A 27,761-nucleotide genomic window follows, 5' to 3' on the forward strand; every position below is an offset into this window, starting at 1 on the left:
GATGGGAGTGTGCCTCGTGTGGGTGGGTTTGGCCCAGTAGTCCTTGGCCAATGGTGTCACCCTGCTCGGTTCCACGAACCTGCCACTCCTGCGGTGAAGCAAGGCCCAGGTGGGGGCGTTTACCGCTCTCTCCCCACCCAGTAGCTGGAGAACGGGCCGGGGCACTGGAATAGCACTGAGTGTAGAATAGCAGTGGGGTAAGCCCAGCATCTCAGAATCGCTGGGTGGCGAAGCAGAATAAGCCCCCACCCTCTGACCGCGTGCCCTGACCCCACTCCCCGGCAGGAGAGACGGGTGCAAACCCCTTCGCCCTTGACCCCATTTCCCCAGCAGGAGGCAGGCTCTAGAAGTGGTGGAGACGGAACCTCAGTTTCCCTGGCTGAGCCAAGGCCACACAACGCTCTAATTTGCCTCAGGAAATGGGGCTTCAGAAAGCTGTTCCTCTATCTCCAGAGCAAAGCCTGTCTAACTTAGCTCGTAGTGATATGTGAGCAGGGCCAGATTAACTCTTCTGGGGGCCCAGGGCTATTAGAATTTGTGGGGCCTCCTAGGCTCCAGGGTGGGGACAAAGATGAGGAGTTCACAGTTCAGGGTGCTGCGGGAGAGGCAGGAGGGTGGGTGCAGGAGAGGGTGACAGCTTCTCTACACTGGCAAGTTACTGTGCTTCTTGTTAGCCACTGTGGTGAAACAGAAGTTTCCGTTTTGTTGCTGCTTTGGTATATCTCATTAGAGAATAACCTCTAGTCTTGGGATTTGTCTGCCCTATTTCTCAGCCGTTTGTCCTGAATTTGGTATTGGCAGTTGTGATCCACCAAAGCACGGTTACATCTACCCCGAGAGCCCAGGCTGCTGTGGGGATTCCCAGACTCTCGAGCTTCTCTGCGGATGATTTCTGAGGGGCAGAGACATAGGCTGGGGCTTTCTCTTGCCCCCCCAAGTACCCTGCCAAGGGCAGCTGGACGATCTGGGGCTCCTCACAGAGGCTCTGACTCCCTGATCAGCTCTTTCCATGGGCCAGCTCTGCCTTCTGGCCTGGACTGGGGGTGGAGCCTCAGTGGAAGAGGAGGAGCCTCCAAGTGGAAGAAGGGGGGCAGGAGGTGGGGTCACTGAGGGAACAGGGCTCCCGGTCTGTGTCCCGCTTTTGCCTTTTGAAAAAGTGCTCACCCTACACTGAATGGGCTGGGCTGGGATAGGAGCTCTCTAGGCCTGAGCTGAGGCCAGTTTCCACAGTTTTGCAGTGCTGGGGCAGCACAAATGGAGTGGAAGGGGAGAGAACCTTGGCCTGAGTCTCTTACCAGGACTCCTGTGTGTCAGACCATTCCTCACACATGCAGTTCTGCCCTGCCTCAGTGGGGTGTGGACTGAGCAGGTGTGTTGTGTGCAAAGCCATTAACTGAGGGATTGCCTGAATAATTTCTCCTGGTATTCCTGCGTTAATCATGTTTCTGACACCACTCGGTCACAAGCACCTGGCTGAGGGCATAGGGGAAGGGTGGGTGTCTGTGGCCCTTGAATAGCCCCTGTCCCCAGCTGGTGTAGCACCCATGGGTCATGCTGAACCCAGAGCACTCAGGAGGGGCCAGAACTGTGACAGCAGAACAGCTCTGCAGCTGTTTTCATGGCCCTTGGATGTTTAGCCAAAGATGGGACAGTGACAGATCAGGTGTAATGGGAAACACCATCCACATCCCTTCTCTTTATTGATTATTGACAGGAATTGTGAGGTCGGAGAGGCTACTAATACCGCTCTTTATGAGCCAACATCCTACCAATTGCCCGGCTCTCCGCAAACACAGTCACTTTGTAAATGCTGCTGCCTGCCTTGGTCTCCATCCCCCAGTGCCCTGTCCTCCCTCACCAGCCTTGGACCTCGTCTGAACCTCTCTGCAGAGTGAATATTGGTAACTCATGTCATCTCAGATGTAACGGTCCAGTATGGAAGAGGTGGCCCATGTTTTTCATCTCCCATGTCACTGGAACCAGGTGGTAAACTGACCCTTCACTTGATGAGCACCCTGATTATCCTCACACGAAGGTGTTTGCTTTTCACGCTGTACACAATTGGGTTCATCAGCGGGGGGAGAAGCAGAGACATGTAGCCCAGGAGAATCTGAAGTAAGGGATAAGAGCCCTTCCCAAATCTGTGTATCAGAGACAAACTGATCTCTGGTGTGTAGAAGAGCAGGAGGGCGCAGAGGTGGGAGACGCAGGTGTTCAGGGCCCTCAGGCACTCCTTGTAGGATGCGATGCTCAGCACTGTTTTGAGGATCATCACATAAGAGAGCAAGATGAGCAGCGAGTCCAACCCCATCTGGAATAGTTTAGTAAACAATCCATAGATGCTGTTGACTGTGATATCAGAACAAGCCATGTTCATGACCTCCTGGAACAGGCAATAGGAATGGGAGAGGACATTGGCATGACAGTATCTTAACCGTTTCAGGAGAAAGGGAAGTGGAAGTATTAAGACCATCGCTCTTAGCACAGCCACCAGTCCCATCTTGGCTATTCTCGGCAGGGTTAAGATGGCAGCATATCTCAGCGGGTTATGGATTGCAATGAAGCGGTCAAAGGCCATCAGCAAGAGCACAGAGGATTTAATGTATTGAAGCAAGTGGATGAAGAACAGCTGGGCTAAACAGGCGTCGAGGCTGATCTCCCTAGAGTTAAACAAGTATATGCCCAATATTGTTGGTATGGTGGTTATCGATATGCCAAGGTCTGTGATGGCCAACATGGAAAGGAAAATGTACATGGGCTCATGGAGGCTTGGATCTGTTTTTACAATGAACAGAATGAGTGAATTTCCTATTATTGAAATAACATACATGAAGCAGAAGGGGATAGAAATCCAGAGATGTGCGTCTCCATGACTCGGTAGCCTAGTAAGAAGGAATATTACAGATTTTAATTTGGTGTCATTGACAGCTGACATAATGTACTGCAGAGGTCCAAGAAGTTCTGAAATGTCCTTACTAAAAAAAAAGAGAGTAGATGATATTTAGCAAGAAATCATTCTGCTTTCAGTGCAGGTCTACAGACTCCCAGAGCTCAAGGTAGATAAGCAAAAACATACTGTTGGATTTACATGGTCCTGATTAGTCAAACTGGATCAGACTTGCACTCCAACTACCCCAGTAACCAGTGGCCATTTCCAGATATTTCAGAGGAAGGTGGAAGAAGCCTTGAAATAGGCAACTATGAAATAAACTGCTCCAGGGAAAGTTTCCCCCTGACACCCACTAGTTAGACATATTTTGTGGTGAAAATCAGGAAGGTTTAGACCCTCTCCAAATTTTTTTTAAAACAATTCTCTCTACTATAATAGGATTTTTCTGGTTATTCAGTCCTTCTTTGAATCCTGCTAAGCTCTTGTCCCCATTGATATCTTGTGGCTGTGATATCCACAGCCTGCTTGAGCACTGTATGATTTTACCATTGTGACCTTATGTGACGTTATTGATATAAACTGGGATCATATAGAACATGGTTTGCAACCAAGGTCCTGTAGTGGCACCAAATCTTAGGTAAAGGGGGTCATATAAGGTGTCTAAGACCAGGTTATGGGTTGCTGGTTATGATTATGGTGTCTGTATGTATGTATCATTTTGTAGTTGAAGTTATAAGTATTGGCTCTATACTGTCTATATTTTGTATTTGTGCTCTGCTTCTGGGTGACATCCCAGACAAGTTGGTGTTAGCTCTGCCTAGCCTGCTTGATGGCCCATTAAGGACCATCAACTACAAAATTGACCCACGGAGAGAAGGCAGACACGCCTTGTGACTCAGCAAAGTATGCAGGGACTGGCCCATGTGACTCCAGACTCCATTTTGCTGTAATTTTCCACAGTAAGGACAAAGAGGTTCTTACACCTGGAAAAGCCTATATAAGGCTGATGCCTCATCTCCATCTTGTCTTCAGTCCTGCTTCTTACCTCTGGAGGGACTTTGCTACAAGCTGAAGCTCTACACAAGGGACTAATGACCCATCCCTGTGGGGGATATACTCCAGAGACTTGATTTAAACTTGCAGTTTCCTTCATCACTGCTACAAGCCTGAACTAAGAACTTTGCCATTACTGTATGTAATTGATTCCATTTAACCAATTCTAGCTCTCATCTCTACCTTTTTCCCTTTATGAATAAACCTTTAGATTTTAGATTCTAAAGGATTGGCAACAGCGTGATTTGTGGGTAAAATCTGATGTGTATATTGACCTGGGTCTGGGGCTTGATTCTTTGGGATCGAGAGAACCTTTTTCTTTTATTGGGGTGTTGGGTTTTATAACCATTTATCCCCAGGACGGGTGGCACTGGTGGTGATACTGGAAGACTGGAGTGTCTAAGGAAATTGCTTGTGTGACTTGTGGTTAGCCAGTGGAGTGAAACCAAAGTCCTTTTTGTCTGGCTGGTTTGGTTTGCCCTGGAGGTGGAAAAACCCCAGCCTAGGGCTGTGACTGCCCTGTTTGAGCAATTGGTCCTGAATTGGCACTCTCAGTTGGGTCCCGCCAGAACCGCATCGTCACACCTTCGAACATGTAAACATAATAGGGGCCATACTGAGTGAGACGAAAGGTCCATCTAGCCCAGTATCCTGTCTTTGACAGTGGCTTAGGCAAGGTGCCCCACAGGGAACGAACAGAACAGGTCATCATCAAGTGATCCATCACCCATGCATTTATGCAGTTCTCTTTTCAACCCTGCTACACCCTTCACACAGACACCCTTTCTGGCCCTGCACTTCGGAGTGTGGACTCTTGTATCATGACATGTGTGTAAATATATGGCAAGTTTATGGTGAAAATGGTCATTGTATTCATGTGTCCTGCACTGAAGCTATTTTTAAATGTCTTTTATAGCTTCATTATATGAACAGTTTTTTTCTGCACTCCTGACAGTCCAGGTTATGCAGTTGCCTCTTTCCAGCGTATGGGATACATTTCTAGGGTGAGGATTTTAATTCAATAAGGGTGATATCAACAGCCACTCGCCAGACTTTCATGTGTTCTGTTTGCAATATTTGTATTACATTGAATAGTTTTGGCAGAACATTTACACATCTGTACCTTAGTACACACATCTCAGCCACAGGTGCTGAACCCACTTGGATCTGGTCGGCAAGCACAGTTGACCCACAGTGTGCAGTAGCCCAGAGGCCAGTCTGAGGGTGGGATAATGGAGGGATTCCACCCCATGAGCGGGAAGGCTACAAGGCCTGACATTTGGCACTCAGAGACCAGAGAGGGGGAAGAGATACCAGTAGCCCACTAACTGTAGTAACTATAGAGAAAAAATATTCCCTCTCGGACCTGTTACCACAAAGTGAGGCAGCTCTGAATTCCTGCCTTCACAATCAAGCCAGAGAATAAAATCCTTGAAAATACATTTGCTGATTAAATTTCCGGGAGCAAATAAATTCGAATAGATTTGGGAACTGATCACTGAAATTCTTTGGGGTCTCCTGTCACTCAGCCCCTGGCAGGATCGGGCCCAGAGCACACAGCACCTGTAGATTTGGGAGCCCTTGAGAAATCCTGACTTGGGGCATCAGGGTGGTAACACTCCAAGCTCTGGTTTCTGTGTGACTTCAATAACCCCCTGAGCACCTTGGGCGCATGCAGGGGAGGGGTTCCCAATCTACCTAGTGCTGCCTGTCCACCTGCCCGTTACTCAGTCACTCTGAAAGCCCAGCCGAGTTCACTGCGGTGGCACAGAACATCTTCAAATTTAAACAGCTCGCAGCCTTTACCCTTCACTTCACATTGTAAAGAGAGTGAAACCTGCCAACATACCCAATTTCTGCTTGAAGGGGAGCCGATGACACCAGTGGTTTTCCCCCGTCAGAGAGGTTGCACAGGCAGCAGGCAGTATCTGTTCAGACAGGGAGGTGACTGTCTTTATGAAGCATGTCTGCACATTTCCTTGGAGGCCACTTGCCCTCAGGGAATCTCAGCTGCTTGGCTGCCTGTGCACCAGCTTTAACACCCGTCACGGCCAATGGCAAACTGCAGGAGGCCAAATCACAGGGGACATGGGGTGATGCTACCTAATTGGACTGCAGCACCAGCCCTGCTGCAGGCTCTATTCCTAGAATCCGGGCTTGTCATCCCTGTTCAAATGGTTCTGATTAGTCACATGGCTACTTCGAGGGCATCTGAGTGGTAATGATGATGCCATCACCGCTGTGATCTTGCTGAAAGAAAATAAAATAGAGTAATAATATGGGGCATGATTACTTCCTGGCAGCCCCCTTTCCTGCATTACAAACCCAGGGTGCAGGGTTGCCTCAGATGGGAGAGTGCCTCGTGTGGGTGGGTTTGGGCCAGTAGTCCTTGGCCAATGGTGTCACCCTGCTCAGTTCCACGAACCTGCTGCTCCTGCGGTGAAGCAAGGTCCAGGTGTGGGGGTTTACCGCTCTCTCCCCACCCAGTAGCCGGAGAACGGGCCGGGACACTGGAATAGTACTGAGTGTAGAATAGGAGTGGGGTAAGCCCAGCATCTCAGAATCGCTGGGTGGCGAAGTAGAATAAGCCCCCACCCCCTGACCGCGTGCCCTGACCCCACTCCCCAGCAGGAGAGACGGGTGCAAACCCCTTCGCCCTTGACCCCATTTCCCCAGCAGGAGGAGGGCTCTAGAAGTGGTGGAGACAGAACCTCATTTTCCCTGGCTGAGCCAAGGCCACACAACACTCTAATCTGCCTCAGGAAATGGGGCTTCTGAAAGCTGTTCCTCTATCTCCAGAGGAAAGCCTGTCTAACTTAGCTCGTAGTGATATGTGAGCAGGTCCAGATTAACTCTTCTGGGGGCCCAGGGCTATTAGAATTTGTGGGGCCTCCTAGGCTCCAGGGTGGGGACAAAGATGAGGAGTTCACAGTGTGGGAGGGGGCTGTGGGAGAGGCAGGAGGGTGGGTGCAGGAGAGTGTGGGCTCTAGGGTGGGTCTGAGGATGAGTTGTCTGGAGTGCAGGAGAGGGCTCAGAGTAGGGGGTTGGTCTGGGGGTCTCAGAGGGAGTTCAGGTTCAGGAGCAGGCTGGGGATTGGGATGTGGGGCCTGGGCAGGGGACTTCAGGTTGGGGTAGGGGGCTGGGGTGTGGGGCGCTGACCTGGGGCAGGTCCCGTTTGGTGGGGGGTGCAGGCGGCTTTGCGCCCTGCGCTTGCTTGCAGGTAAAACCCCCTGCAGCTTCAGAAGGAGCTTGCTGTTGTTTGCAGTGATACGTCTCTAGTTGGGAGGCAGGGGACAGCAGCTTCCTGTTGCTAATTCCCAGCTTCTGGGAAACAGAGGCTAGCGACACAACACCTTCTCATCGTGGCTAATAGCCATTAATGGATCTATCCTCCACGAATGTATGTAGGTCTTTCTTTAACCTTGTTATGTCTTGGCCTTCACAACATCCTCTGGCAAAGAGTTCCACAGGTTGACTACGCATTGTGTTAAGAAATACTTCCTTTTTTTTGTTTTAAACCTGTTGCCTATTAATTTCATTTCGAGGCCCCTAGTTTTTGTGTTATGAGAAATAGTAATCAGCACTTCCTTATCTACTTTCTCTTCACCAGACATGATTTTATAGACCTCAATCATATCTCCCCTTAGTTGTGTCTTTTTCAAGAGGAAAAGTTACATTTCCAAGTTACATATTTTTGGAAAGCCAAGGAGCTCTTGGGACCAATTCTAGTTTTCCTGTGTCTCTGAGAGCATCTTCTCATCTGTTTATCTGTTTCTTGTGCAAGGAGCCTTTGCTGAAACCTGTGTGAGCCTGGCACTGAACCATAGTTCCTCTCTGGGGCTAGTGGCAGGGGAGGGAGCAGCTGGCAGCTCAGCATGTTGAGATTACCAGGAACTCAGGGAATTAAACTCCTGTGACATCATTCAGGGGCGGCTCTAGGCACCAGCAAAACAAGCTGGTGCCTAGGGCGGCAAAATGTAGGGGGCGTCCCCTGCAGCCGGGGAGGGCGGGAGGCTGGGCCGGCGGACCTGCCGCCGTCATGGCTGCGGCAGGTCGACCGGAGCCCGGGACGAGTGGACCTGCCGCAGGCATGACTGCGGAGGGAGCGCTTGTCCCGCAGCTCGGCTGGACCTCCCGCAGGCATGACTGCGGCATGTCCACTCGTCCCGGGCTCCGGTCGACCTGCCGCAGAGGGAGCTCAACCGGAGCCGCGGGAACAGGGGACCCGCCGCAGGACCGGGGAAGGGCGGCGCAGCGCACCGCGCTGCTTGGGGCAGCGTGATTTCTAGAGCCGCCCCTGACATCATTAAACAGGAACCCAAGAACAATTCCTATGGCAGGAGACCGAGGCATATCATCCTTTTAATAAGCCTGTGTAAGCAGGGTCTGAGTGAGTTCTCCCCTGAGAGCTATCCAAGAGGGACAGAGATTTCAGGAGCAAACTTTATTTTCATAAACACACTTACTCTGACTAGGTATCCAGCAGATAGAGTGGTGATGTCAAAGTGACCAGCTTTGGTTATTGTTGGGTTACAAATCACTGTAGTACTGAATGCATTGGGGGTGAAAAGTTGTCAATGTTATTGTTTTTATTGTATGACTAAAGGGGAGCAGAAATGTGCGTAACCTGCCCCAAATGAGGGGGTCACCCTGAGCTGAAAGTATCACATCAAGCAGGGGCTCGAATGCCAGATTCCTGTGAGGGTAATAGGGGTGGGGATAGGTGTCCTAGCCAGGAAGTGTGAACTTTTCCTAAGGGTCCAAGATCTGGTTTACCATGTTCCTACCCACTGTTCAAAGATAGAACTAAATAGGGTCCATTGGGAGCCTTTTGTTATTTTCAGTGATCAAAGGAGAACTGAAATCACTTGTGGTGGAATGGCATTTCTGCCTGGCCTGTTAAAAGTTGAAAATCATTAAGACCTGACAATCACTAAGAGACTGACTTTCCAAGATGAAAACAGAGATACTGGTGGCAGCAGAAGCGGATTAACAGTCAGACAGTGGAGAGGAACTGAGTCTGGTGGGATGGCCAGCCAAAGCAAGTGCTCAGATGTCAGATCAAGCAAGGTGCCTTCTTCCCCAGGTGGGAGGTGAACTCAGACATATGCACCTCTCAGCTCTGTGTCCTCTTTGACCAAGGATGACCACAGTGAGTGGGGTTAGGAGAGGGGCACAGTAAAGTAACTTTTCATTGTAGAACTCAAACATATGAGGCAAAAAGCACTGCCCCATGCACTCAGGCTTTGCTCTGGAGATAGAGAAACAGAACTGGCCCAACTTAAATTCTCTCAGGAAGCCAAGGACCCAGCTGAGTTTCCCTGTGTCTCTGAAAGCATCTTCCCCTCTGTTTGCCCCTTTCTTGTGGTAGCAGCCTGTGCTGAAACCTGTGTGAACTGGGTTTCCTTACACAATGTACAGTCAACCCGTGGAATTCCTTGCCAGAGGATGTTGTGAAGGCCAAGACTCTAACGGGGTTAAAAAAAAGAACTAGATAAATTCATGGAGGATAGGTCCATCAATCGCTAGTAGCCAGGAAGGGCAGGGATGGTGTCCCTAGCCTCTGTTTGCCAGAAGCTGGGAATGAGCGACAGGGAGCTGCCGTCCCATACCCCGCACCTAGAGCCGCGATACTGCTAGTGTCAGGAGGATCCTTTTGTGGGGGGTGGAACATGCAGGCAAGCGCAGGGATGCACGGAGCCACCTGCACCCTTTCACCAAATGGGATTTGCCCCCAAGGAAGCGCCCCACACCCCAACCCTCTGCCCCATCCCTGAGCCCCCTTGCACACCCTTACTCCAGCCCAGGTGCCACACCCCCAACCCCCTGCCATCTCCTGAATCCTAAATTTCGCCCAGACTCCCACACCCACCCCAACCTCCTGCCCTGAGCCCCTTTCCATCCCTGCTGCAGCCCCCCTCCTGCTGAGGAAATGGGGTAAAAGGTGCAAGGGTTTGCACCCGTCTCTCCTGCCGGGGAGTGGGGTCAGGGCACGCGGTCAGAGGGTGGGGGCTTATTCCACTTCGCCACCCAGTGATTCTGTGATGCTGGGCTTACCCCACTCCTATTGTACACTCAGTGTTATTCCAGTGCCCCGGCCTGTTCTCCGGCGACTGGGTAGGGGGAGAGAGCAGTAAACCCCCACACCCGGACCTTGCTTCACCGCAGGAGTGGCAGGTGGGCTGAACGGAGCAGGGTGACACCCTTGGCCGAGGACCACTGGCTAGTCCACTATTGGCCTAAACCCGCCCCCACAAGGCACACCCCCATCTGGGGTAAGAGACCAGCGAATCAGCGCTCCGGACCGGCAGGAGAGGGATACAGCTGGGCACCAAGCTGCAGTTAGGAGTCCCAGCTGGTGGATTGGGCTTGGATGCCCCCCAGGCCTACCCATGTCTACATCCCGGCTTCGACCCAGCCTTGTGTCCCTGTGCCTCTGAGCATCTTCCCGTCCGTTTGCACCTTTCTTGTGGAAGCTGAACCCCGTGTGAGCCTAGGTCCTGTCACCATAGTGCTCTGTGCTCAGTGTGTTACACGGTCAAGGTGTGAAGCTGACCTTTGCCCTCGGACTGCTCTCTGCCAGCCAGACCATGTGAGACGAGAATCCTCTGTCTGTTCCTCCATTTTTTGCAACGGCTGCAAACGCCGGTCTGGTGACTATGCAGAAATTCCGGCATCCTTGTGACACTCCCACACTCCCCTCCAAAATCCTCCTCCTTATTCCTTGTTCCTCATGGAGAATGGAAGGGACTGGAAGGATCCAAGGGAAATTTAGGCCCTGCCAGGGAGTAATCAGGCCCCATATTATTATTCTATTTTATTTTATTTCAGCAAGATCACAGCTGTGACGGTATCATCACTACCACTCAGCCGCCCTCGAGGGAGCCATGTGACTAATCAGAACCATATGAACAATGATGACAAGCCCGGATTCTAGGACTAGAGCCTGCAGCTGGGCTGGTGCTGCAGTCCAATATAGTAGCATCACCCTGTGATTTGGCATCCTGCAGTTTCCATTGGCCATGATGGGGTTAAAGCTGGTGCACACTAAGCCAAGCAGCTGAGGTTCCCTGATGGCCAAGTGGCCCCCAAGGGAATGTGCAGACATGCTTCATAAAAACACTTGCCTCCCTATCTGAACAGATGCTGCCTGCTGCCTGTGCAACCTCTTCAGTGACTCCTTGGCCTTTAGGGTGAAAACCTCTGGTGTCAGCGGCTCCCCTTCTAGCAGGAATTAGGTACGTTGGCAGGTTTCACTCTCTTTACAATGTGAAGTGAAGGGTAAAGGCTGCGAGCTGTTTAAATCTGAAGATGTTCTGTGCCACCGCAGCAAACTCAGCTGGGCTGTCAGAATGACTCTGTAACAGGGGCAGGAGGACAGGCAGCAAAGTGCTCAGGGGGTTATTCAAGTTCCACAGAAACCTGAACTTGGAGTATGAAAAGCATGATGCCCCCAGGGGTCTCGTTTCTACAGATACTGAAGGCTCTGAGCCTGATTCTGCCAGGGGCTGAGAGAGATGAGACCCCACGGAATATCAGTGACAAGTTCTCAAATCTACTCAGGTTTATTTGCTCCTGGAAATTTAATCAGCAAATGCATTTTCAGAGCTTTTATTCTCTGGCTTGATTGTGAAGGCAGGATTTCAGAGCTGCATTACTTTGTGGTAACATGTCCAAGAGGGCATATTTTTGCTCTATAGTTACTATAGTTAAAGGGCTACTGGCATCTCTTCCCCTTCTCTGGTCTCTTGAGTGCCAAATGTCAGCCCTTGTAGCCTTCCTGCACATGGTGTGGAATCCCTCCATTCTCCCACCCTCAGACTGGACTCTGGGCTACAGCCCATTGTGGGTCAACTGTGCTGCCTAGCAGATCCGAGTGGGTTCAGCACCTGTGGTTCACATGTGTGTACTAAGGTACAGATGTGTAAATGTTCTGCCAAAACTATTCATTGTAATACAAATATTGCAAACAGAACACATGAAAGTCTGGCGGGTGGCTGTTGATATCACCCTTATTGAATTAAAAACCTCACCCTAGAAATGTATCCCATACGCTGGAAAGACGCAGCTGAATAACCTGGATTGTCAGGAGCGTAGAAAAAAACTGTCCGTATAATGAAGCTATAAAAGACATTTAAAAATAGCTTCAGTGCAGGACACATGAATACAATGACCATTTTCACCATAAACTTGCCATATATTTACACACATGTCATGATACAAGAGTCCACACTCCGAAGTGCAGGGCCAGAAAGGGTGTCTGTGTGAAGGGTGTAGCAGGGTTGAAAAGAGAACTGCATAAATATATGGGCGATGGATCACTTGACGATGTTGTGTTCGTTCCCTGTGGGGCACCTGGCAGAAGCCACTGTCAAAGACAGGATACTGGGCTAGATGGACCTTTCGTCTCACTCAGTATGGCCACTCTTATGTTTGTATGTTCTAAGGTCACAATGGTAAAATCGCACAGTGCTCAAGTAGGCTGTGGAATTCACAGCCAAAAGATATCAATGGGGCCAAGAGCTTAGCAGGATTCAAAGAGGGACTGAGTAACAAGCCCAAATACACTAGAGAGGATTGTTTTAAAAATTTTTGAAGGGGTTCTAAACTTTTCTAATTTACACCACAAAATATGTTTAACTAGTGGGTGTCAGGAGGAAACTCCCTGGGAGCAGGTTATCTCGTTGCTGCCTAATTAGGGCTTCCTCCACCTTCCTCTGAAGCATCTGGACATTAACACTGGTTACTGGGGTAGTTGGAGTGCAAGTCTGATCCAGTCTGACTAATCAGATCCATGTAAATCCTGGTGTGTGTTTTTGCTTATCTACCTTGAGCTCTGTAGTCTGTAGACTTGCACTGAGAGCAGAATGATTCCTTGCTAAATATCATATAATCTCCTCTTATTTTTCTTTTAGGAAGGATATTTCAGAACTCCTCAGACCTGCCCATTACATTATGTCAGCTATCAATGACACAAAATTAAAATCTGTAATATTCCTTCTCACCGGGCTACCAAGTGATGGAGACACACATCTCTGGATTTCTATCCCCTTCTTCTTCATGTATGTGATTTCGATAGTAGGAAATTCAGTCATTCTGTTCATTGTAAAGACAGATCCAAGCCTCCATCAGCCCATGTACATTTTCCTTTCCATGTTGGCCATCACAGACCTTGGCATATCGATATCCACCATGCCGACGATACTGGGCATATACTTGTTTAACTCTAGGGAGGTCAGCCTCAATGCCTGTTTAGCCCAGCTCTTCTTCATCCACTTGCTTCAGTGCATTGAATCCTCTGTGCTGTTGTTGATGGCCTTTGACCGCTTCATTGCGATCCATAACCCGCTGAGATATGCTGCCATCTTAACCCTGCCGAGAATAGCCAAGATGGGACTCGTGGCTGTGATAAGGGCGATGGCCATAATACTTCCACTTCCCTTTCTCCTGAAACGGTTCCAGTACTGTCAAGCCAATTTCCTCTCCCATTCCTACTGTTTGTACCGGGATGTCATGAACATGGCTTGTTCAGATATCAGAGTCAACATCATCTATGGATTGTTTACTAAACTCTTAATAATGGGATTGGATTCGCTGCTCATCTTCCTCTCTTATGTGATGATCCTCAAAACGGTGCTGAGCATCGCGTCCTACGAGGAGTGCCTGAGGGCCCTGAACACATGCGTCTCCCACCTCTTTGCCGTCCTGCTCTTCTACACACCTGATATCAGCTTGACTGTGATACACAGCTTTGAGAAGGACTCTTCTCCCTTACTTCAGATTCTCCTTGGATACATCTCCCTGCTTCTCCCCCCGCTGATGAACCCAATCGTGTACAGCGTGAAAAGCAAACACCTTTGTGTGAAGATAATCAGGGTGTTCATCAAGTGAAGGGTCAGTTCACTACCTGGCTCCAGTGATATGGAAGACAAAAAGCATGGGCCACCTCTTCCATACTGGACCGGTACATCCAAGATGACATGAGTTACTGATATTCACTATAAAGAGAGGTTCAGATGAGGTCTAAGGCTGGTGAGGGAGGACAGGGATGGTGAGAGAGGACTGGGCACTGTGGGAGGGAGACCCAGGTAGGCAGCAGCATTTACAGAGTGACTTTTTGTGGAGAACCAGGGGATAGGTTGAATGTTGGACAATAAAGAGCTGTATTGTTTGCTGCTCCGACCTCACAATTCCTGTTGATAATCAATAAAGAGAAGAGATGTGGATGCTCTTTCCCATGGCCTGTCACTGTCCCTTCTCTGGCTATACATGCAAGGGCTCTGAAGATAGCTGCAGAGCTGTTCTGCAGTAGCAGGCCTGGCCTTTTCTGAGTGCTCTGGGTGCCGCATTGCCCATGGGTTCTGCACCAGCTGGGGACAGGGGCTATTCAGGGGGTCCGGTCACTCAATCTTCCCCTGCACACTCAGTCAGGTGCTAGTGACTGACTGGTGTCAGACACATGATTAACGCAGGAGTGCCAGTAATGGTCTGACACAAGAGTCCTGGGAAGAGACTCAGGCCAACGTTCCCTCCCCTTCAGCTTCATATGTGCTGCCCCAGCACTGCAAAACCATATAAACTGGCCTCAGCTCAGGCCCAGCGAGCTCCTATCCCAGCCCAGCCCATTCAGTGTAGGGTGAGCGCCTTTTCAACAGACAAAAACGGGACACAGGACCGGAGCCCGGTCCCCTCTGTGACCCTGCCCGACCCCTCTTCTTCCCCCCGGAGGTCCCACTCCCTGCTCCTCTTCTTCCATGGAGGCTCCACTCCCTGTCCAGGCTAGAAGCCACAGCCGGGCCATGGAAAGAGCTGATCAGTGAGCCAGAGCCGCAGTGAGGAGCCCGAGATCCTCCATTTGCCCTGGGCAGGGGCTGGGGAAACAGGAGAAGTCCCTAGCCTATGTCTCTGCCCCTCAGAAATCATCCCCAGAGAAGCTCGAGAGTCTGGGAATCCCCACAGCAGCCTGGGCTCCTGGGTTAGCTGTAACCGTGCTTTTGTGGATCACAACTGAAAAATACCAAATTGAGGACAAACTTCTGAGAAAAAGGCAGACAGACCCCAAAATTGGTGGCTATTCTCCTATGACATATACCAGGGATGACGACAGTGAGTGGGGTGAGGTGAGGGAGCAGAGAGCGGCAGAGTAAAGGAACTTTTCGTTGTAGCACTCAAGCATATGAGGTAGAGACACTGCCCCACATGCACTATTCTGCTCACAATTTTATGTTTATGAATCCTGCTTGTGGAATTTTCCTTCATTAATATGCGATGACTTCCCTCCTTAAAGAAAAACTTACTTTCCTACACTCAGACTTTGTGCTTGTGAGTGGAGAAGTGTTGGCTTTCAAAGGCACCATGGGGTAGGGTGTAATTTTCCCAGTTTAGTGGATGGGGGGCTCGAGCTGCTGCTCTGTTGTGTGTTGAAAAGGAACCCTAGAGATTGAAGGTCGCTCTGGTTGCTTCTGCCTCCACCTGGAAGAAGGCTGACATCTGTCATGCTTCCTTGTAAAACCGACGGGGTTGCTTCCTCAACACTGCTCCTGTTGGGAGGCTGTTCCAGAACATCCCTCCTCCGATGGTCAGAAACCTTCTTCTCCTTTCCAGCCTCACTTTCCTCCTCGTCAGTTTGTCCCCATTTCTTCTTGTGCCAACACTGTATTTTAGCTGCAGGAGCTCATCTCCCTCTTTGGTGTTTACTCCCCTGATATATCTATAGAGCAATTGGATCCCCACTTAGCCTGCCCTGTCTTAGGCTAAACCTGCCAAGCTCCTTCAGTCTTCTCCTAAACTAGGACCTCCATTGCCCTGACCATGCTCTGCAATTCCAGCCTGAATTCTTCTTACTGGAATAGGAGTAACCAGAATTTTACACAGTTTCCTACAGGAGGTCTCACCAGTATCTTGTATAAGGATATTAATACCTCCCTTTCTCACCTGACACATTCTAGGATCTCATGTGCCTTGTTCACAGCAGCAGCACATCAATGTCTCACAGCCATCCTGGGACTAATGCACCCAGGTCTTTCCCCTCCTTTGTTTTTTCCAACTTACCTTTGGCTAAAAAAATAGGATAATAGAGAATAGAAGTAGGGAAGATTGAAAGTTGTACTGTTGGCAGTGTACAAGCTCTTTCACAGGGATGAAATACCAGCTATTAACGGGTTCTTTAATCTAGCAGGGAAAGGTATAACAAAAAACAATGGCTGGTACCTGATGCCAGAAATATTAAATTTGGAAATGAGGCACACATTCGCCATAGTAAGGGTGCTTAGCCAATGGAACAAACTCCCAAGGGAGGTGGGGGATTCTACAGCACCCCCATATCAAGACTGGATGACTTCCTGGAAGATAAATTTTAGATTAATACAAGAAATGCTTTAGTCAAACACAAGTCATTGGGCTCAATATGAAGGTAACTGGGTGAAATTATGTAGGAGGTCAGACTACATGATCTTATAATTCCATCTGTCCATAAATTCTATGAATCTATGAATCATTTCCTTGAGTGGATCGTTATCTTGGATGCAACATGAACAAGTAGCTACTCTGAATGCTGATAGGTACTCAACAAGGACATATGCTGGCCAAGAAGAATCGGGATTGTCACAATAAAACTCTGATATATGGTCTCTTTACCCTCTAAACTCGGTCCTTGCCTGTCATGACAGGTGAAGAGAAAGTAATTAGGGAAGTGTTATTTCCTCTTTCACATAACACAAGAACTAGGGGTCATGAAAAGAAATTAATAGACAGCAGGTTTAAAACAAAGTATTTCTTCACACAACACCCCGTCAAACTGAGGAACTCCTTTCCAGAGGATGTTGTGATTTCCAAGCCATAAAAATGGTTCAAAAAAGAACAAGGTAGGAAGATTCATGGAGGAAAAGTCCATCAATGGCTATTAGCCACAATGGTCAGGGATGGTGTCACTAGCCTCTGTTTGCCAGAAGCTGGGAATGGACAACAGGGGATGGATCATTTGATAATTGTCTATTTTGTCCATTCTGTTTGGGGCACCTGGCATTGGCCATTGTCAGAAGACAAGATACTTGGCTAGATGTAATATCAATCTCACTCAGTATGGCCATTCTTATGTTCTTATTTATCCCACACTTAGAGTTTGGAACAACACCCCGTCTCTGCTAAGTGCTCATCACCAAGCAGATCCAACTCAGTCTCTTCGATTTGGGTACTTGTGACCAGAGTTATATAGTCACCTACAGCCTCCTTAAAAGAAGTGGGTTTAGGAGTAAGCAGCACAAAGCATTAGAGAAATTGGTTTTAAAATAACAGACAGCTGTCACACATCTACACTCATCTATCATATCACTGAAATCTAAGTTAGACAGGCTTTGCTCAGGAGATAGAGAAAGAGAACTGGCCCAACTTAAATTCTCTCAGGAAGCCAAGGACCCAGCTTAGTTTCCCTGTGTCTCTGAGAGCATCTTCCCATCTGTTTGCCCCTTGCTTGTGGAAGCAGCCTGTGCTGAAACCTGTGTGAGCTGGGTTTCCTTACACAACACACAGTCAACCCGTGGAACTCTTTGCCAGGGGATGTTGTGAAGGCCAAGGCTATAACAGGGTTCAAAAAAATGAGCTAAATTCATGGAGGATAGGTCCATCAATGGCTATTAGCCAGGATGGGCAGGGATGGTGTCCCTAGCCTCTGTTTGCCAGAAGCTGGGAATGAGCGACAGGGAGCTGCCGTCCCATACCCAGCACCTAAAGGCACGATACTGCGAGTGTCAGGAAGCTCCTTTCATGGGGGGTGGTATATGCAGGCAGGCACAGGGCCGCGCTGAGCTACCTGCACCCCTTCAGAAAATGGGATCCACTCCAGGGAAGCGCCCCACACCGCAACCCTGTGCCCCATCTCTGAGCATCCTCGCACACCCTTACTCCAGCCGAGGCACCTCACCCCCAACCCCCAGCCATCTCCTGACTCCTAAATCTCGCTCAGACTCCGCACTACCACCCCAACCTCCTTCCCTGAGCCCCCTCCTGCACTCCAAACGCCTCATCCTCAGACACACCCCAGAGCCCACACCCACAATTGGAGCCCTCACCCTCTCCTGCACCCACCCTCCTGCCTCAACCCGCAGCCCCCTCCTGCACTCTGAACCCCTCATCTTTGTCCCCACCCTAGAGCCTAGGGGTCCCCACCAATTCTAATAGCTGTCACACATCTACACTCATCTATCATATCACTGAAATCTAAGTTAGACAGGCTTTGCTCAGGAGATAGGGAAACAGAACTGGCCCAGATTAAATTCTTTCAGGAAGCCAAGGAACTCTTGGGACCCCAGCTTAGTTTCCCCGTGTCTCTGAGAGCATCTTCCCATCTCTTTGCCCCTTGTGGAAGCAACCTGTGCTGAAACCTGTGTGAGCCTGGGCCCATCACCGTAGTGCTCTGCCGTGTCCATGTTACAGGGCCGAGGTGTGAAGCTGCCCTCTGCCCTCAGACTGCTTTAACTTGTGCTGCTTGCTCCTCAGTTAAGTCCATTCAGACTCCGTTGCTTGCAAACACCAGCCCACTGACTGTGCTGAGCCACTTGGCATCCTTGTAATGCTCCAATACTCCCCTCACTGTCAAGCCTGAGAACCCCACATTTCCCATTAAAACCAAGGGGCTGGACTTGTGGGGCATCCCAGATCCAGCTGTTACAGGAGCTGTGCTAAGGATCCTTTTGTAAAGAAATGTCAGAGGTGTTCCTCTGTGAAACCCTGACACAGCCCTGATCTTAGGGACTCAGAGTATCTGAGCACCTGGAATGTATTTATCCTCCCACCTTCTCTGTGAGACAGAGCTGGGCTGTTAACCACCTGAGCAGAGGCTTGGAGACAGCCAATGGCTCACCCATGATCACAGCCAACAAGGGAATTAAACTCACCTGTCCTGAGTCACAGAGCAGTGCCCAGACCACAGCACCAGGCTTCCAGCCAGCTGAGTGGTGACAGGCCTGGATGGAATCATAGAATCATAGAATCTCAGAGTTGGAAGGGACCTCAGGAGGTCATCTAGTCCAACCCCCTGCTCAAAGCAGGACCAAACCCAACTAAATCATCCCAGCCAGGGCTTTGTCAAGCCTGACCTTAAAAATCTCTAAGGAAGGAGATTCCACCACCTCCCTAGGTAACCCATTCCAGTTCTTCACCACCCTACTAGTGAAAAAGTTTTTCCTAATATCCAACCTAAACCTCCTCCTCTGCAACTTGAGACCATTACTCCTTGTTCTTTCATCTTCTACCACTGAGAACAGTCTAGATCCATCCTCTTTGGAACCCCCTTTCAGGTAGTTGAAAGCAGCTATCAAATCCCCCCTCATTCTTCTCTTCTGCAGGCTAAACAATCCCAGTTCCCTCAGCCTCTCCTCATAAGTCATGTGTTGCAGCCCCCTAATCATTTTTGTTGCCCTCCGCTGGACTCTCTCCAATTTATCCACATCCTTCTTGTAGTGTGGGGCCCAAAACTGGACACAGTACTCCAGATGAGACCTCACCAGTGCTGAATAGAGGGGAATGATCACTTCCCTCGATCTGCTGGAAATGCCCCTACTTATACAACCCAAAATGCTATTAGCCTTCTTGGCAACAAGGGCACACTGTTGACTCATATTCAGCTTTTCGTCCACCGTAACCCCTAGGTCCTTTTCTGCAGAACTGCTGCCCAGCCATTCGGTCCTAGTCTGTAGCAGTGCATGGGATTCTTCCGTCCTAAGTGCAGGACTCTGCACTTGTCCTTGTTGAACCTCATCATATTTATTTTGGCCCAATCCTCTAATTTGTCTAGGTCCCTCTGTATCCTATCCCTACCCTCCAGCGTATCAACCACTCCTCCCAGTTTAGTGTCATTTGCAAACTTGCTGAGGGTGCAGTCCACACCATCCTCCAGATCGTTAATGAAGATATTGAATAACACCGGCCCCAGCACCAACCCTTGGGGCACTCCACTTGATACCGGCTGCCAACTAGACATGGAACCATTGATCACTACGCGTTGAGCCCGACCATCTAGCCAGTTTTCTATCCACCTTACTGTCCATTCATCCAGCCCATACTTCTTTAACTTGCTGGCAAGAATACTGTGGGAGACTGTATCAAAAGCTTTGCTAAAGTCCAGAAATAGCACATCCACTGCTTTCCCCTCATCCACAGAGCCGGTTATCTCATCATAGAAGGCAATTAGGTTAGTCAGGCATGACTTGCCCTTGGTGAATCCATGCTGACTGTTCCTGATCACTTTCCCCTCCTTTAAGTGGTTCAGAATTGATTCCTTGAGGACCTGTTCCATGATTTTTCCAGGGACTGAGGTGAGACTGACTGGCCTGTAGTTCCCTGGATCTTCCCTCTTCCCTTTTTTAAAGATGGGCACTACATCTCTGCTGCTCCCGCAGAGCTCCCCCTCCCGGCCATGCTGCAGAGAGCAGGGATGGCAAAGAGCCAGTTAGGGAGGTTTGATTCTCTGGCCTGTTCTCCCCTTGCCACAGTGGAGTTTAGAGCAGCCTGGGCACTTGGCTAACCTCTGCCTGACTTTAACAGCTTCCCATTGCACAGCACACTCTGGCCATGTCCGTGCGGATCAGGGCAACCGCAGAGTTTCCCCTGGGGGCTTGAGGTGGCCCCGCCGGCGCCCTGCTCTTCCCTCAAGGGTCCTTTCAATGACTTACTCTCAGGCTGGAATATTTAAAACAAGAGCTCCCTTTGAGGGGTCACATTTATTCAGTCTTCTCCAACACACAAGGTCTCCTACCCTCCAACTTGACCAGTCTGTCACCCTTGTTGCTGGTGTCTGCATTGCTTCAGACTTGCTGCAACCCCTTTTCCCATGAGCCCCTCGCCCACATCTCTTATCACTAAGCCCTGCCCTGCTGCTCCACTTCCCCTGAGGCCACGCCAGAGCCAGGCTGTGGTAAGAGCTACTGTGATGTTTTATGATCAAAATATGACCATAGACATTACTTTCACCACCACTGTTATATATTTGCAACATACTTGTACAAAATGTGGCATGTAAGATGTCAATGAAAAGGTTCTGATTTGCCGCTTATGGTTGTGCTATCTCTATGCATGTATCAGTTTTATATTTGAAGGCAGGACTATTGTCTCTATACCTGGATTTCAGATATTTGCTCCTGGGGTAACACCCACAAAGTTGTTACCCTGCAAATCTTGGAGGGACTATTCAAATTAAGGGCTCATCAAGAAACACTTAACTGACAATGGATCATGGGAGACACCCATCTGCACTGGATAGACTGTCCCTCAATTGTACTGTCCGGGTATAGGTAACGATTTCCTGCTGTGACTAAGCAAAGTTATGATGGAGATGTGATTGGCCATGTGATTCTAAACCCCAGCTTGTCAGCTGCAATTTTTGCACTAGCTGTGCTGAGAGTTTTATTTGAAACTATGGGGTTTCCCTGTAAAAGGAAACTCCTCCATTTTGCTTCTTTCCTGCTCAAGCCTCAGAACTATGAATTTATACTAATGGGAGCATCTAACCAATGCCCTGAGGTCCTTCCAATCATTTTTAAGCAACCAGAGACTTATCAAACTAGCAGCTTATTTCATCTCTGCTACAAATCTGAAAGAAGAAATTTTCATTTATTGTACATATTTGACTCTGTAACAGGTTGCTGGCCAGGAGGCTCAGAGCCAGGACTCTGTTAGCCCAGCTCCAATTAAGAAGTATTAATGGGGGCTGGCTGGGTATGCCGTGCCTGACTGGTGAAAAAGAAGCACCTGCGGGCCTTATTGGCCAGGGGGCTATATAAAGCTGGCAGGAAGGCAGTGGGGAGGGGGAAGTGGTGAAGAGCAAAGGAAGGGAGGAGCCACAGGCTGTGCATCCCCACTGGCTGGAGAAGCTAACTATCCCCCAGGCTGCTGGTTTGCATCTGTCTGGAACTAGAAGGTGGTGGGAGCTGACACTGGTAATAAAAGAAGCGCTGGTGATTGCACTTGGAGGAAGCGCTGGTGATTGCACTTGGAGGAGGTCTCTGACTGATTTGTGCGAGGGCGAGCAAAGGCCTCGTTACTGACTCCTTTAACCAAGTATAAGTCTTGTGGTTTTTGTTTTTTCTAAATCAAGCTTTAGATTATAGCTAGCAAAGCATTGGCATTAGTGTGATTTTGGGGTAAGATCTCAGTTATGTATTGACCTGTCTGTGCTGCTGCTCCTTTGGGATGAAATGAACCTGTTCTTACATTAAATTGGTTTCAAAGACCCACATATCTTTCCATCTAGTGTTCTTGATGGGGATATAAGGATGGGAATATCTAAGGAAACTGCTTTTATGACTTCTTGTTACCCAGTGTGGTGAAACAGAAGTTTACTTTGTATTCCTGCTTCCGTACAGCTCCTGGGAGAATAACCATGAGTTTTGGGGTCTGTCTGCCCTATTTCTCAGCAGTTTGTCCTGTATTTGGTATCTACAGTTGTGACCCACAAAAGAACGGCTACAGCTACCCCAGGAGCCCAGGCTGCTGGGGGGATTCCCAGGCTCTCCACCTTCTCTGGGGATGTGTCCTGAGGGGCAGAGACATAGGATGACACATTCTCTTGTCCCACCAGTCCCCTGCCCAGGGCAGCTGGAGGCTCCTCACAGAGGCTCTGGCTCCCTGATCAGCTCTTTCTATGGCCCAGCTCTGGCTTCTGGCTTGAACAGGGGATGGAGTCTGAGTGGAAGAGGAGGAGCAGGGAGTGGGGCCTCAAGGGGAAAGAAGAGGGGCAGGGGTAGGGTCACCGAGGGAACAGGGCTCCTGGCCTGTGTCCCGCTTTTGCCTGTTGAAAAGGTGCTCACCCTACACTGAATGGGCTGGGCTGGGACAGGAGCTCGCTGGGCCTGAGCTGAGGCCAGTTTCCACAGTTTTGCAGTGCTGGGGCAGCACAAATGGAGCGTAAGGGGAGGGAACCTTGGCCTGAGTCTCTTACCAGGACTCCTGTGTGTCAGACCGTTCCTCACACATGCAGTTCTGCCCTGCCTCAGCGGGGAGTGGACTGAGCAGGTGTGCTGTGTGCAAAGCCATTAACTGAGGGATTGCCTGAATAATTTCTCCTGGTACTCCTGTGTTAATCATGTTTCTGACACCACTCAGTCACAAGCACCTGGCTGAGGGCGTAGGGGAAGGGTGGGTGTCTGTGCCCCTTGAATAGCCCCTGTCCCCAGCTGGTGTAGCACCCATGGGTCATGCTGAACCCAGAGCACTCAGGAGGGGCCAGAACTGTGACAGCAGAACAGCTCTGCAGCTGTTTTCATGGCTCTTGGGTGTTTAGCCAAAGACGAGACAATGACAGGTCAGGTGTAATGGGAAACAGCATCCACATCCCTTCTCTTTATTGATTATCGACAGGAATTGTGAGGTCGGAGAGGCTACTAATACTGCTCTTTATGAGCCAACATCCTACCAATTGCCTGGCTCTCCGCAAACACAGTCACTTTGTAAATGCTGCTGCCTGCCTTGGTCTCCATCCCCCAGTGCCCTGTCCGCCCTCACCAGCCTTCGAACTTGTCTGAACCTCTCTGCAGAGTGAATATCAGTAACTCATGTCATCTCAGATGTAACGGTCCACTATGGAAGAGGTGGCCCATGTTTTTCATCTCCCATGTCAATGGAGCCAGGTGATGAACTGGCCCTTCACTTGATAAACACCCTGATTATCCTCACACGAAGGTGTTTGCTTTTCACGCTGTACACAATTGGGTTCATCAGTGGCGGGAGAAGCAGGGACATGTATCCCAGGAGAATCTGAAGTAAGGGAGAAGAGCCCTTCCCAAATCTGTGTATCACAGACAAACTGATCTCTGGTGTGTAGAAGACCAGGAGAGCACAGAGGTGGGAAACGCAGGTGTTCAGGGCCCTCAGGCGCTCCTTGTAGGATGCAATGCTCAGCACTGTTTTGAGGATCATCACATAAGAGAGCAAGATGAGCAGCGAGTCCAACCCCATCTGGAAGAGTTTAGTAAACAATCCATAGATGCTGTTGACTGTGATATCGGAACAAGCCATGTTCATGACCTCCTGGTGCACACAGTAGGAATGGGAGAGGACATTGGCATGACAGTATTGGAACCGTTTCAGGAGAAAGGGAAGTGGAAGTATTAAGACCATCGCTCTTAGCACAGCCACCAGTCCCATCTTGGCTATTCTTGGCAGGGTTAAGATGGAAGCATATCTGAGCGGGTTATGGATGGCAATGAAGCGGTCAAAGGCCATCAACAAGAGCACAGAGGATTCAAAGTATTGAAGCAAGTGGATGAAGAAGAGCTGGGCTAAACAGGCGTCGAGGCTGATCTCCCTAGAGTTAAACAAGTATATGCCCAGTATCGTCGGTATGGTGGTTATCGATATGCCAAGGTCTGTGATGGCCAACATGGAAAGGAAAATGTACATGGGCTCATGGAGGCTTGGATCTGTCTTTACAATGAACAGAATGACTGAATTTCCTATTATTGAAATAACATACATGAAGCAGAAGGGGATAGAAATCCAGAGATGAGTGCCTCCATGACTCGGTAGCCCGGTGAGAAGGAATATTACAGATTTTAATTTGGTGTCATTGATAGCTGACATAATGTACTGCAGAGGTCCAAGAAGTTCTGAAATGTCCTTACTAAAAAAAAAAAAAGAGAGATTAGATGATATTTAGCAAGAAATCATTCTGCTTTCAGTGCAGGTCTACAGACTCCCAGAGCTCAAGGTAGATAAGCAAAAAAATGCTGTTGGATTTACATGGTCCTGATTAGTCAAACTGGATCAGACTTGCACTCCATCTACTCCAGATACTTCAGAGGAAGGTGGAAGAAGCTCTGAAATAGGCAACTATGAGATAACCTTCTCCACGGAAAGTTTCCTCCTGACACCCACTAGTTAGACATATTTTGTGGTGTAAATCAGGAAGGTTTAGACCCTCTCCAAATTTTTTTTAAAACAATTCTCTCTACTGTAATAGGATTTTCTGGTTATTCAGTCCCTCTTTGAATCCTGCTAAGCTCTTGGCCCCATTGATATCTTGTGGCTGTGATTTCCACAGCCTGCTTGAGCACTGTATGATTTTACCATTGTGACCTTAGAACATACAAACATAAGAGTGGCCATACTGGGTGAGACGAAAGGTCCATCTAGCCCAGTATCCTGTCTTTGACAGTGGCTTCTGCCAGGTGCCCCACAGGGAATAAACAGAACAGGTCATCATCAAGTGATCCATTGCCCATGTATTGATGCAGTTCTCTTTTCAACCCTGCTTCACCCTTCACACAGACACCCTTTCTGGCCCTGCACTTCGGAGTGTGGACTCTTCTACCATGACATGTGTGTAAATATATGGCAAGTTTATGGTGAAAATGGTCATTGTATTCATGTGTCCTGCACTGAAGCTATTTTTAAATGTCTTTTATAGCTTCATTATATGAACAGTTTTTTTCTGCACTCCTGACAGTCCAGGTTATGCAGCTGCCTCTTTCCAGCGTATGGGATACATTTTTAGGGTCAGATTTCTAATTCAATAAGGGTGATATCAACAGCCACCCGCCAGACTTTCATGTGTTCTGTTTGCAATATTTGTATTACATTGAATAGTTTTGGCAGAACATTTACACATCTGTACCTTAGTACACACATCTCAGCCACAGGTGCTGAACCCACTCAGATCTCCTCGGCAAGCACAGTTGACCCACAATGGGCTGTAGCACAGAGCCCAGTCTGAGGGTGGGAGAATGGAGGGATTTCATCCCATAAGCGGGAAGGCTACAAGGCCTGACATTTGGCACTCAGAGACCAGAGAGGGGGAAGAGATACCAGTAGCCCACTAACTGTAGTAATTAGAGAGAAAAAATATTCCCTCTCGGACCTGTTACCACAAAGCGAGGCAGCTCTGAATTCCTGCCTTCACAATCAAGCCAGAGAATAAAATCCTTGAAAATGCATTTGCTGATTAAATTTCCGGGAGCAAATAAACCCAAATAGATTTGGGAACTAGTCACTGAAATTCTTTGGGGTCTCCTGTCACTCAGCCCCTGGCAGGACCGGCCCCAGAGCACATGGCACCTGTAGAAATGGGACCCCTTGAGAAACCCTGACTTGGGGCATCAGGGTGGTAACACTCCAAGCTCCGGTTTCTGTGTGACTTCAATAACCCCCTGAACACCTGGGGCGCATGCAGGGGAGGGGTTCCCAATCTACCTAGTGCTGCCTGTCCTCCTGCCCCTCTAACTCGGGTCACTCTGAAAGCCCAGCCGAGTTCGCTGCGGTGGCACAGAACATCTTCAAATTTAAACAGCTCTCAGCCTTTACCCTTCACTTCACATTGTAAAGATAGTGAAACCTGCCAACGTACCTAATTCCTGCTTGAAGGGGAGCCGATGACACCAGTGGATTTCACCCATCAGAGAGGTTGCACAGGCAGCAGGCAGCATCTGTTCAGATAGGAGGCAACTGTCTTTATGAAGCATGTTTGCACATTTCCTTGGAGGCCACTTGCCCTCAGGGAATCTCAGCTGCTTGGCTGCCTGTGCACCAGCTTTAACACCCGTCACGGCCAATGGCAAACTGCAGGAGGCCAAATCACAGGGGACGTGGGTGATGCTACCTAATTGGACTGCAGCGCCAGCCCTGCTGCAGGCTCTATTCCTAGAATCCGGGCTTGTCATCACTGTTCAAATGGTTCTGATTAGTCACATGGCTACTTCGAGGGCAGCTGAGTGGTAATGATGATGCCATCACCGCTGTGATCTTGCTGAAATAAAATAAAATAGAGTAATAATATGGGACATGATTATTTCCTGGCAGCCCCCTTTCCTGCATTACAAACCCAGAGTGCAGGGTTGCCTCAGATGGGAGTGTGCCTCGTGTGGGTGGGTTTGGCCCAGTAGTCCTTGGCCAATGGTGTCACCCTGCTCAGTTCCACGAACCTGCCGCTCCTGCGGTGAAGCAAGGTCCAGGTGCGGGGGTTTACCGCTCTCTCCCCACCCAGTAGCCGGAGAACGGGCCGGGGCACTGGAATAGCACTGAGTGTAGAATAGGAGTGGGGTAAGCCCAGCATCTCAGAATCGCTGGGTGACGAAGCCAAGGCCACACAACACTCTAATCTGCCTCAGGAAATGGGGCTTCTGAAACTGTTCCTCTATCTCCAGAGCAAAGCCTGTCTAACTTAGCTTGTAGTGATATGTGAGCAGGGCCAGATTAACTCTTCTGGGGGCCCAGGGCTATTAGAATTTGTGGGTCCTCCTAGGCTCCAGGGTGGGGACAAAGATGAGGATTTCACAGTGTGGGAGGGGGCTGCGGGAGAGGCAGGAGGGTGGGTGCAGGAGAGGGTGAGGGCTCTAACTGTGAGTGTGGGCTCTAGGGTGGGTCTGAGGATGAGGTGTCTGGAGTGCAGGGGAGGGCTCAGAGTAGGGGGTTGGTCTGGGGGTCTCAGAGGGAGTTCAGGTTCAGGAGTAGGGTGGGGATTGGGATGTGGGGCCTGGGCAGGGGACTTCAGGTTGGGGTAGGGGGCTGGGGTGTGGGGCGCTGACCTGGGGTAGGTCCCGTTTGGTGCGGGGTGCAGGTGGCTTTGCGCGGCCCTGAGCTTGCTTGAAAGTAAACCCCCCTGCAGCATCAGAAGGAGCTTGCTGTTGTTTGCAGTCATACGTCTCTAGTTGGGAAGCAGGGGACAGCAGCTTCCTGTTGCTAATTACCAGCTTCTGGGAAACAGAGGCTAGGGACACAACACCTTCTCATCGTGGCTAATAGCCATTGATGGATCTATCCTCCATGTGTGTATGTAGGTCTTTTTTTAACCTTGTTATGTCTTGGCCTTCACAACATCCTCTGGCAAAGAGTT

At 49.5% G+C, this 27,761-nt stretch overlaps 3 protein-coding genes across 3 annotated transcripts; 1 reads left to right on the top strand and 2 right to left on the bottom strand.

Moving 5' to 3' along the window:
• Positions 1-1,999: 1,999 nt before the first annotated feature.
• LOC120395726 (olfactory receptor 51G2-like) lies at positions 2,000-2,935 on the bottom strand. The gene has a single exon (XM_039520394.1). It carries the CDS (start codon positions 2,933-2,935, stop codon positions 2,000-2,002), a length of 936 nt encoding a protein of 311 aa, XP_039376328.1.
• Positions 2,936-12,898: 9,963 nt separating this feature from the next.
• Positions 12,899-13,834, top strand: LOC120395986 (olfactory receptor 51A4-like). The gene has a single exon (XM_039520840.1). It carries the CDS (start codon positions 12,899-12,901, stop codon positions 13,832-13,834), a length of 936 nt encoding a protein of 311 aa, XP_039376774.1.
• Positions 13,835-23,578: 9,744 nt separating this feature from the next.
• Positions 23,579-24,514, bottom strand: LOC120386623 (olfactory receptor 51G2-like). The gene has a single exon (XM_039506086.1). The coding sequence runs from the start codon at positions 24,512-24,514 to the stop codon at positions 23,579-23,581; it is 936 nt and encodes a 311-aa protein (XP_039362020.1).
• Between the last annotated feature and the right edge of the window lie 3,247 nt (positions 24,515-27,761).

This window comes from Mauremys reevesii, linkage group 1 (assembly GCF_016161935.1).
Source record: "Mauremys reevesii isolate NIE-2019 linkage group 1, ASM1616193v1, whole genome shotgun sequence".
NCBI lineage: Eukaryota > Metazoa > Chordata > Testudines > Geoemydidae > Mauremys > Mauremys reevesii.

Bases quoted from the DNA above. Each gene is read 5' to 3' on its own strand.
- LOC120395726 (XM_039520394.1), bottom strand. From the start codon at position 2,935: ATGTCAGCTGTCAATGACACCAAATTAAAATCTGTAATATTCCTTCTT.
- LOC120395986 (XM_039520840.1), top strand. From the start codon at position 12,899: ATGTCAGCTATCAATGACACAAAATTAAAATCTGTAATATTCCTTCTC.
- LOC120386623 (XM_039506086.1), bottom strand. From the start codon at position 24,514: ATGTCAGCTATCAATGACACCAAATTAAAATCTGTAATATTCCTTCTC.